The 12,290-nt window shown below is 41.2% G+C and overlaps 1 protein-coding gene across 3 annotated transcripts in view; it reads right to left on the reverse strand.

The window, feature by feature from the left end:
- The window catches only part of mtss1 (MTSS I-BAR domain containing 1), a 126,511-nt gene extending 118,559 nt beyond the window's left edge, over window positions 1-7,952 (reverse strand). For all 3 annotated transcript variants that reach the window (XM_041888810.2, XM_045223093.1, XM_045223092.1), the window contains exon 1: window positions 7,121-7,952. In XM_041888810.2, coding sequence (XP_041744744.2) covers window positions 7,121-7,192 — 72 coding nt within the window. In that variant the 5' untranslated portion in view covers window positions 7,193-7,952. The remainder of the gene's footprint in view (window positions 1-7,120) is intronic.
- Window positions 7,953-12,290: the final 4,338 nt, after the last annotated feature.

A 12,290-nucleotide genomic window follows, 5' to 3' on the forward strand; every position in this document is an offset into this window, starting at 1 on the left:
CTTAGGTCAGCTAGGATCACCACTTTATTTTAAGAATGTGAAATGTCAGAATAATAGTAGAGAGAATTATTTATTTCAGCTTTTTTTTCTTTCATCACATTCCCAGTGGGTCAGAAGTTTACATACACTCAATTAGTATTTGGTAGCATTGCCTTTAAATTGTTTAACTTGGGTCAAACGTTTCAGGTATCCTTCCACAAGCTTCCCACAATAAATTGGGTGAATTTTGGCCCATTCCTCCTGACAGTGCTGGTGTAACTGAGTCAGGTTTGTATGCCTCCTTGCTCGCACACGCTTTTTCAGTTCTGCCCACAAATGTTCAGACCAGTCCCTCCTGCAGCAAAGCACCCCCACAGCATGATGCTGCCACCCCCATGCTTCACGGTTGGGATGGTGTTCTTCGGGTTGCAAGCTTCCCCTTTTTCCTCCAAACATAACAATGGTCATTATGGCCAAACAGTTCTATTTTTGTTTCATCAGACCAGAGGACATTTCTCCAAAAAGTACGATCTTTGTCCCCATGTGCAGTTGCAAACCGTAGTCTGGCTTTTTTATGGCGGTTTTGGAGCAGTGGCTTCTTCCTTGCTGAGCGGCCTTTCAGGTTATGTCGATATAGGACTCGTTTTACTGTGGATATAGATACTTTTGTACCTGTTTCCTCAAGCATCTTCACAAGGTCCTTTGCTGTTGTTCTGGGATTGATTTACACTTTTCCCACCAAAGTACGTTAATCTCTAGGAGACAGAACGCATCTCCTTCCTGAGCAGTATGACGGCTGCGTGGTCCCATGGTGTTTATAACTTGCGTACTATTGTTTGTACAGATGAACGTGGTACCTTCAGGCATTTGGAAATTGCTCCCAAGGTTGAACCAGACTTGTGGAGGTCTACAATTTCTTTCCTGAGGTCTTGGCTGATGTCTTTTGATTTTCCCATGATGTCAAGCAAAGAGGCACTGAGTTTGAAGGTAGGCCTTGAAATACATCCACAGGTACACCTCCAATTGACTCAAATTATGTCAATTAGCCTATCAGAAGCTTCTAAAGCCATGACATCATTTTCTGGAATTTTCCACGCTGTTTAAAGGCACAGTCAACTTAGTGTATGTAAACTTCTGACCCACTGGAATTGCGACACAGTGAATTATAAGTGAAATAATCTGTCTGTAAACAATTGTTGGAAAAATTACTTGTGTCATGCACAATGTAGATGTCCTAACCGACTTGCCAAAACTACAGTTTGTTAACAAGAAATGTGTGGAGTGGTTGAAAAAATAGTTTTAATGACTCCAACCTAAGTGTATGTAAACTTCCGACTTCAGCTGTATGTATATGAAAACCATATTCAAAACAGTCTTTTCATTTACATTTACCACAAAAAACAAAAGGTACTTCACCCTCCCTAGACTTCTGATCGAAACCTGTTCGATCACCATGCACTGCAAAATCATTCTGGCTATGGATACAGAGAACATCAACACGCCAGAGGATATACCCATTGGACTTAGGGCTCTGTTGGGAGGTTACCTCATATTCTGAATTTTTTAAATCATAATAAACATTGACAACTAAAATATTGTGTTATTGTTATGTGTATCATTAATAATAATTTAACAAATTTACCCCAAAAGGTTATTTGAGGATCCATTAAAAGGGGTTCTTTGAAGAACCATTTTAAAGGGTTCTTCAAAGAACTTATAGGGGTTCCCCCACAGTTTCAATTTGAAAAACCCCTAAAGGATACTCCAGGAACCTTTTATTTGTAGAGTGTATAATGGTCGTGATGTCTTAACCATTAGAATAGTACTAGCATGTGTACAGGTTGGGACCCAACAACAACACAACTAGATCATTTCAGCCAGCAACATCTTCCTCAATATATGTAGATAGTCAGCATAGGATCATGATGTTATTGATAGAAGAAAATGCATGTTTAGTGTCCCAATGTTATTTCATTGTGCTACAGTTAAACCAGCAAAATCAGTGTGGTGTTCAAGACAAAACAATTGGCTTGTTCAATTAATTTCCCCCTAGTGTGATACTAAAATGAAGTGATTCAACTCTGTCACACCTGCACAAACACAGCAAGATGCTTTATTACAACAATAATACACAGACCAGGTCGGTGTGCTAGACTGGAGATTTCAAGAGCTGTTACGGCCAGAACAGAAGGAGAGAGAGCGGTGGATTGGAGGACAGGGTAACCCGAGAGGCTTTGCCCTAAGGCACTGTTCTCAATGGCCCTCTGCCCAGGGTACACAGCTACTGGGGCCCAGTGAGCCAGCGGCGCTTGCTGCTTAAGACGGTGACACAGACAGACATCAGCTCCCAAGTGAATGGAGCGTTCTGCAAGGTGGGTGCCCAAGGGCATAGAAGCTGCTTCCCTGTATTGATCAGAAACTCAATCACTTGGTGTTGAGATGTTAACACTTGACTGTGGTTCAATCAATTGAATTTACCACAGGTGGACTCCAATCAAGTTGTAGAAACATCAAGGATGATCAATGGAAACAGGATGCACCTGAACTCAATTTCGAGTCTCATAGCAAAGGGTCTGAATACTTGTGAATAAGGTATTTCTGTTTTTATATTTAATACATTTGCAAAAATGTCTAAAAACCTGTTTTTCCTTTGTCATTATTGGGTATTGTGTGTAGATTGTTAAGTGAAAAAAATAATTTAATCAATTTTAGAATAAGGCTGTAACGTAACAAAATGTGGAAAAGGTCAAGTGGTCTACACATACTTTCCGAATGCACTGTATATGGATGATTTATAAAGCCAGGCACATTTAACAGTTGGACTATTGATTATAGACCTAATTAAGTTGGGGTTTCCGCTCTCCTCACTCCGCTGCTGCCTCAGCCGCATCGTTCTCAACACTAATAACTTCGCTATTATGCACAAAGCAACATATAGGGAAAGGCGCCAATTCAACGGCGCACTGAATATTGTTTCAGAACCGCGGACAGCGACCACTGTCCAATGCAGGAGAAAGCGCATGTTATAAAATAATATTATATTTATTAGTGTTGCACCATTATGCTTACATAAAATAACCATATACAATTTCAGACCGGTGTCTTATGCAACATGAAAAAGAAAATCAATTTGCGACTGCTCGACTAAAGAAACTTCGGTCGACCAACAGCCTATCGACCAAACAATCGACCAGTCGACTAAATGGGCTCAGCCCTAAAATAATTTTACTAGTATTCAACACAGTCCCTCTTTAGAGCAACAAGTCCCAGATCCCTCATCATCATCATCATGACTTAAGCATGAGCAAATGTGTACACAATGGTAGCACTATTTACACATGACAGATGGGGGGGGTGAAAGACTCAAGGAATGTGCCTACCTTGGCAAAAGTAGTGTTGCAGGCTCATGTCATTCCCAATATAGAAGAGCCAGAAATCAATAAGCGTTTGCGTCCCCAGGTTTTTCCCCAATCAGGCGAGGCAATGGAGAGGTTAGGCATTGTAAGGGATGCAGCCACCCTGAAAGGCTCCAACTGAGATGTAGACTAAATCAATGCTTGTGAGAAATAGCCTTATGGCAGTTTCCTGATTGGTCCTCAAGCTGCCCTTCCCTGGACTTTCCACATACACAGCATTTGTAGGCTATATCTGATGAACTTCAAGCCAAGGTACGAAGGAATGATATGTGTGATTCCTCAAAAACAACAAAAAAGGACCGGGATTTTTTGGGATTGTGAAAATGTTATCCATAGAATGGTCCTTTGGTGGAAGGATTGTTTACATATATTTGACATTTGTATCTAAAAGCATATGATAAATAATTAATCCAAGTTGGCATCTTTATGACATTTTGGCCCTACCCAGGAGCACTGCAAGACACCATAACTTTTGATCTATATGTGTCACACACTTAATCTTGATGTCATTTGAAACTTAATTGTATGCTCTAAAATGAGTAATACATTTCATTATGCAAGATGTAAATGTACATTTATATGATTTTGATTCATATGACAAATGTACCCTCTTCAATTTCTCTAATATTTTATTATGTCGTTCTATGGACTGTGTTTTACTGACAAAGTTAGTGAGATCTCTGGGACTTTGAGTTATGACCAAATATGTGGGGTGGGGGTATGTTGAACAGTACAGAACAGCACAGCAGAAGTTGACAGTGAAAATGTATTCCTGTCCAGTCTTAAAATGTTTTCCCGTACATTCCTGATCCCGCAACAGTTCTATAATCCCTGAACTTTCCTGTCCCGTCCCGAAAAAAAAAAATCCCGTCTCATGCTCATTTTTCCGCGCAAAAATCAGAAACAACTTCATCCGTTAGCTGCTCGTCCGTCTGTCTGTCCCCGCTCTGCGGCAGCATCACATTAGTGGAAACCTTTGTCAAGATAATCCATCCACCTGACAAGTGTGGCATATCAAGAAGCTGATTAAACAGCATGATCATTACACAGGTGCACCTTGTGCTGGGGACAATAAAGGCCACTGAAATGTGCAGTTTTGTCACAACACAATGCCACAGACGTCTCAAGTTGAGGGAGCGTGCAATTGGCATGCTGATTGCAGGAACGTCCCCCAGAGCTGTTGCCAGATAATTTAATGTTAATTTCTCTACCATAAGCCACTGCCAACGTCGTTTTGGAGAATTTGGCAGTACATCCAACTGGCCTCACAACCACAGACCCCGTGTATGTCGTCGTGTTGGCAAGCAGTTTGGTGATGTCAACGTTGTGAGCAGAGTGCCCCGTGGTGGCGGTGGGGTTATGGTATAGGCAGGCATAAGCTACGGACAACAAACACAATTGCATTTTATCCATGGCAATTTGAAGGCACAGAGATATCGTGACGAGATCCTGAGGCCCATTGTCGTGCCATTCATCCGCTACCATCACCTCATGTTTCAGCATGATAATGCACGGCCCCAAGTCGCAAGGATCTGTACACAATTAAAATGTCCCAGTTCTTCCATGGCCTGCATACTCACCAGACATGTCACCAATTGAGCATGTTTGGTATGCTCTGGATCAACGTGTACGACAGATTGTTTGTGTTCCCGCCAATGTCCAGCAACTTTGCACAGACATTGAAGAGGAGTGGGACAACATTTTACAGGTCAATCAACAGCCATATCAACCCTATGCGAAGGAGATGTGTTGCGCTGCATGAGGCAAATAGTGGTCACACCAGACACTGACTGGTTTTCTGATCCACGCCCTACCCAGATGCATATCTGTATTCCGAGTCATGTGAAATGCATAGATTAGGGCCTCATTTATTTATTTCCTTACATGAACTGTAACTCAGTAAAATCTTTCAAATTGTTACGTTCATATTTTTGTTCAGTATAGATTTTTACTCACTACAGCTAACACCTGGCATTGAGCAAACAGTAGATGGGGAATCTGTGGGGCAAATATGCCTAGGTCTAACCTGAAATAGCCTAACTTATCTCTTTAATTTAACCCTTTAATAAAAAAGGGCATTGGTTGTAATCCTAGTATCATGCCCAAGGGTAGGTCTATAGGTTTAATCCAAGGATGTAGGCCTAGCTGCTTGTCAGTAAATTAAATATGAATGTTGGAAATATATGGCCAGATGGTGGGGATGCCCCAGTGATGTTCTGCCATGCTGGTAATTTGCTGGGTGCTGCTGCCACATGCAACTCATCCCTGCCAATGTCAGTTGCCAATCAGGATAACAGTCACTGATATTGGGGGACTTCATGGCCTTTATGACCTTCATTTATGACCAAAGAAAATAAAACTGTTTGGGCTCCTTTTACCTGAGAAGACAGTCTCCCCTTAACACACTCTACTGCTATTCTTCAGTAGTTATTTCGGGAAATAACTACTGTAACCCCCCCAATAGTATTGTTCACATAGACAAGAGTGGCCTTCCGCATTTACAATGACCAATTTCCTGCTCACCTGTGCACAATCGAATGCAAACATTTCAGGCGTGCGTGCCATTGGTGTTCAGTCACATGCAAATAGTTGTGATAGACTACTTGCTAAACATACAAGTTTGTATGATGGAGCCTTTTGGGAAAAGCTGGGAATACAACATCTAATGGTGTGTCGTGATAAAATTCAACAAATACAGGGGGAGATTTTATAATTCAGCTAGCTAACGTTCACTAGTTAGAAGAACATCTGACCAGGGGCTACAGGTAATATGGATGGCCCTGTTTGATCTCTTCCAGCTTGGGTTAGCTAGCCAGCTAACATCAAAGCAAATAGTGTTGGTCTACCAGCAAGTTGGCTAACATTAGTTAGCCTGTTGCGTTTGTTTTAGTTAGGTAAAATTAGTTTTATATTGGATATTCAGTTCCCCCATCAATAGCTACTGAACCAAGCATGCCATGAAATGGTATATTTTGAATCAGGGATGGATGGAGAATTTAATTCACACCTTTTTTGTTGTTTGTATTATTATTATTATTATTATTATTATTCCGGATCTCAATAGCTCTTAAAAAAGGTGCAATATGCAGAAATCGAGACTCCATTTCCTGGTTGTTAAAATTCGAATAGTTTGCCTAATTTCAGTTTATGTGACAAAACAAGCAATGTATAGAATCATTGTACCATCTAAACTGCAGTGAAATATATTTTTTATAACCAAAAATATTGTATTTTCTGCTGTTTGAAGCTGGCGTACAAAACCGAAAGTAAAAGACACAAAAACTAAACTTAACAGGAAGCATAGGAATAGTGCACAAAGAACAGATCTACCGCTTCTTAGACTTGATTTCAATGAGAATGACAGATCTATAACTCACATTTCAATCTGAATTTGGTCAGACCGCCCCAAAATTTACATATTGCAGCTTTAACCAAAGTGTGCCATGACTATGAAAATAATATACCCTTCACCAGGGGAGGATAGAGTGAAAATCAAATGTCCACCAAATATCCAATACAAAACCAATTTTACCTCGGTATTCATTTTGCCAACCTAAATAGTGTGACTGAGGCAAGCCGTAAAAACGTGGCAAACTGCAAATAACTTAGCTCGCTAGCTACTGTACTACGCCATGTATCTCACCAGATAACCTTTTCACATTTATTTGAGTTCTACCTAATTACTGTACTAAGAATGTTATTTAACCAATGTAAACTGCTCTTACCTTCATGTCGTTCATGATGATCTGGAAGAGCCCTCCCAGAGCGCTGCATTCCTTTTCAATACCCGAATCCATTTTCCAAGTCGAAAAACTAATTACAGTAATAGCTAGATTTTAAATTACTAGTAATTCGTTTATAAATATATGTTGAGGGAAACCCCGATGTGTAAAGTTAAGGAATTGTGCCAACCACACACCGCCCGAACGAGACAAATATATATCCAAGTAGCTAGCTAGCTAACGTTAGTTAGAGAATAAAACAAAAATCCTGGGGGGGAAACAATAGATAAATACGTGGAATAGTAACACCACATACTGTCTGTACGGTCTTCGCAATAATGTTCCAGTCAAACTCAGACTCAGTGTGATTGGCTAGCTAGCTAACTAGCCAGCCAACTTGATACACCTCCAAGAAAACATGGCATGGTTGAATACCGGTAGCTCGAATGGAAAGTCAGTCGAATTGACCTGATTTTACTGTATCCAAAACTATAGCTACCACACAGCCAAATAGGCAATGCGGCTGTCTAGCAATACCTGACTATCGTCTCGAGCTGCTGCTAGCTCACGCGCGGGCAGGTAACTGGCAGTTTCTTGATCAATTACCTACTAGTCAGCGAATAATATTTCTTTAAAAATCGTATTTCTGTTTCCCATGGTCCTGTGAAAATGATCCCTCTTATTCCTATGCGTTTTCAGCTTGTCTGCACATGTGTGTCATGGCCTTTCACCCAGCCACGAGAGCAAAACAATTATTCAATGAGAATCCACGTATCGTTTCGAGTTGGCTTGGCTGGTATGTGTTGCTTCCACCGCGCGCTCCAAATTCCCTCTTTCCCAAGATCCGCCTCTTCTTCTTCGTCTTCTTCTTCTGTGATATAATGGCGGTCCGCAAACAAACGTTAAAGGTGCGTGCCTCCACTTACTGTGCTGGAGTGTATGGTCAATCACGGTTTACAAAATTTCTAAATCCTCCTACCTAACTCAGTACTTCTGAGAAAATAAAAAAGAGCCCTACTAACTTCTAATAGGCCCTCCCCCATCCCCCAAATCCCTTCCAAACCCACCCAACCCTGTCCTACCTCAATAACCCTACACTTCAATCTTTCCCTCTCTTCAACATACTTACAACAATATAACAACACATGCTCCACCATTTCATCGACCATACACTCCAGACACAAACCATTCACATGCTTGCCAACCAGATGTAATGACGAGTTTAATGTACAATGGCCTAAGCGCAATCGAACAAACATCTTCCTTCCTACTCTGACCTTTGTATCTTGGTCCACCAACTTTTCTTTGAAGGGCAGATACAGTAAATGCCGACCCTTGGGCTCAGAGTCCCATCTCTTCTGCCACACATCTATCAAAATGGCCCTGATTTTACATTTGGCCTCACCTCTACCCAGTGGAACATTAATATCAATTATATCTCTTTTCAAAGCTCTTTTAGCTAACTGGTCTACAATTTCATTCCCTTCCACACCCGAATGTGCTGGGACATAGCAGAATCTCACTACTACACCCAGTCTCTCAATTCTCCATAATAACTATTAGATTTACCAGATGATAAGCTATTCAATACAGACAGAGAATCTGAGCATACTATAATTCTAACAGATTGACAGCATGCAAGGGCGGATTGCAGAGGTCTTGAAAAAAAAGGGTCAACAAAGCAAATATTGACTCTTTGCATAAACTTAATGTAATTGTCAGTAAAAACCTTCAACACTTATGGAATGCTTGTAATTATACTTCAGTATAGCATAGTAACGTCTGACAAAAATATCTCATAACACTGAAGCAGCGAACTTTGTGAAGACCAATACTTGTGTCATTGGGCTCCCGAGTGGCGCAGCGGTCTAAGGCACTGCATCTCAGTGCTTGATGTGTCACTACAGACCCCCTAGTTCGATTCCAGGCTGTATCACAATCGGCCGTGATTGGGAGTCAATTAGGCAGCGCACAATTGGCCCAGCGTTGTCTGGGTTTGGCCGGTATAGGCCGTCATTGTAAATAAGAATTTGTTCTTAACTGACTTGCCTAGTTAAATAAAGGTTTATTTTAAATAAAGGCTTGGCATTTTTCCTATTTTGTTGCCTTACAACCTTACCATTTTTGGGGGGTTTGTATCATTTGATTTACACAACATGCCTACCACCTTGAAGATGCAAAATATTTTATTTTGTGAAACAAACAAGAAATATGACAAAAAAACAGAAAACTTGAGCGTGCATAACTACTTTGTAGATCCACATTTTGCAGCAATTACAGCTGCAAGTCTCTTGGGGTATGTCTCCATAAGCTTGGCACATCTAGCCACTGGGATTTTTGCCCATTCTTCAAGGCAAAACTGCTCCAGCTCCTTCAAGTTGGATGGGTTCCACTGGTGTACAGCAATCTTTAAGTCATACCACAGATTCTCAATTGGATTGAGGTCTGTGCTTTGACTAGGCCATTCCAAGACATTTAAATGTTTCCCCTTAAACCACTCAAGTGTTGCTTTAGCAGTATGCTTAGGGTTATTGTCCTTCTGGAAGGTGAACCTCCGTTCCAGTCTCAAATCTCTGGAAGACTGAAACAGGTTTCCCTCAAGACTTTCCCTGTATTTAGCGCCATCCATCATTCGTTCAATTCTGAACAGTTTCCCAGTCCCTGCCGATGAAAAACATCCCCACAGCATGATGCTGCCACCACCATGCTTCACTGTGGGGATGGTGTTCTCGGGGTGATGAGAGGTGTTGGGTTTGCGCCAGACATAGCGTTTTTCTTGATGGCCAAAAAGCTCAATTTTAGTCTCATCTGACCAGAGTACCTTCTTCCATATGTTTGGGGGTCTCCCACATGCCTTTTGGCGAACACCAAACGTGTTTGCTTCTTTTTTTCTTTAAGCAATGGCTTTTTTCTGGCCACTCTTCCGTAAAGCCCAGCTCTGTGGAGTGTACGGCTTAAATTGGTCCTATGGACAGATACTCCAATCTCCGCTGTGGAGCTTTGCAGCTCCTTCAGGGTTATCTTTGGTCTCTTTGTTGCCACTCTGATTAATACCCTCCTTGCCTGGTCCATGAGTTTTGGTCGGCGGCCCTCTCTTGGCAGGTTTGTTGGGGTGCCATATTCTTTCAATTTTTTAATAATGGATTTAATGGTGCTCCATGGGATGTTCAAAGTTTCTGATTTTTGTTTATAACCGAACCCTGATCTGTACTTCTCCACAACATGGTCCCTGACCTGTTTGGAGAGCTCCTTGGTCTTCATGGTGCCGCTTGCTTGGTGGTGCCCCTTGGTTAGTTGTGTTGCAGACTCAGAGGCCATTCAGAACAGGTGTATATATACTGAAATCATGTGACAGATCATGTGACACTTAGATTGCACACAGGTGGACTTTATTTAACTAATTATGTGACTTCTGAAGGTAATTGGTTGCACCAGATCTTATTTAGGGGCTTCATAGCAAAGGGGGTGAATACATATGCAGACACCACTTTTCCGTTATTTAGTTTTTATAATTTTTTTAAACAATTTTTTTGATTCCACTTCACCAATTTTTACTATTTTGTATATGTAGATTACGTGAAATCCCTTTTTTTATTTTTTTTTATTACAGGTTGTTATGCAACAAAATAGGAAAAACTCCAAGGGGGATACTTTTGAAAGGCACTGCATCCAGATGATGCTGCGTTCCATTTTGCGCAATGACGCAGTCGGTGTGATCAAGGCGAAATAGTTCCACCAATCTGCCTTGCAGCCTCTGCATAAGAGACATTATGAGGGATTTTATATCTTTGGGTCTCTCTAGCCTCTTTCTGCCCCTGGCATCCACCAAATGCTGCACTGTCCCCCCCCCACAATCACAACAGTTAACCTTGCCATTGTTCCCACATTCACCATAATCATGTTCCCCTTCACACTTGGCACATCATTTCTTTCCTTTGCACAGAGCCGCTACATGTCCCATTCTTTGGCATTTAAAACACCTCAATGGAGGTGGGACAAACTCTCTAACAGTGAAAGCCAGGAAGCCCATCTGTACTTTCTTAGGTAAAACCTTCTCAAACATGAATAGTACTGACAGGCTTTCACTTCTCTGCCCCTCTTTCTGTAGCTCAGTTGATAGAGCATGGCGTTTGCAACGCCAGGGTTGTGGGTTCGATTCCCACGGGGGACCAGTTTGAAAAAAACAAAAAATTACAAAAAAATATATATATGTATTCACTAACTGTAAGTCGCTCTGGATAAGAGCGTCTGCTAAATGACTAAAATGTAAAATGTAATGTAAAATGCATTGCTTAATTGAATTGGGTGTAGATGAGACCCCGTGGTCACATCAAACACGATTACAACTTTCCATTCCGACACATCACGTTTTTCAATACCGTCACCCTCTTCCCGTTCTCAACGCTAGAAGTGCCCCTGCTGTCAGCAGCGCTTATAGCAGGGCCATTCTTTTTACTTTTACTGTTTGGAGTGTTTATCCGACGGGATAAAAATAAAAATAATGTCCCCCCCACTTCTAGAACCAAAGTTGCGCCCCTGTTTTTTCACCATCTAGGTCCATGACTTTCATCATCCCCACCCATTCCATCAGAACTATCATCCATGTCGATCACAGTCCAGCACAGCTGTTGCTAAAACCGCCTACCACAATATATAATGATGAATTCTATTTTGCTTCCTAGTTTGAACAAAGGTTGCCTTCCGATGTCCATCCCCCAAGATCGGCCTCGTCCTTGGGTGGAGAGAGCACCATTCGGATTCTTTCGTTTTCCCCAATGATGTATATAAACCCTGGATTGCTGATGCTATGAGGTGGCCATTCAGAGACTTCGAAACCACTGGTCGGTCATATTGGCACTCCCCAGTAGGAGCAGTCCTCCAAAGGAATTAATGGAGTTCTACAGTATTTCAACTATTACATGTTTCAAGGATGAAATGTCATGTATTTAAGTATTTTGTTGTTGTAGTGGGGACAGTAACATTAGTAGTCTCTAAAACATAATACTTTAAGAAAAAGTTTTTATATATTTTTTCATTTTATTATGTTTAGCTCACATAATCTAATTTAAAGGTATGCATTAAGGTGTCTGTAATAGAACAAACATGTCAAAAACGAATGTAGACATTCATAAATGCATTTCTATTGCTTCCAAAATATTTTTTTGCGACTGAG

Source organism: Coregonus clupeaformis, chromosome 10, assembly GCF_020615455.1.
Source record: "Coregonus clupeaformis isolate EN_2021a chromosome 10, ASM2061545v1, whole genome shotgun sequence".
Taxonomy (NCBI): Eukaryota; Metazoa; Chordata; class Actinopteri; order Salmoniformes; family Salmonidae; genus Coregonus; species Coregonus clupeaformis.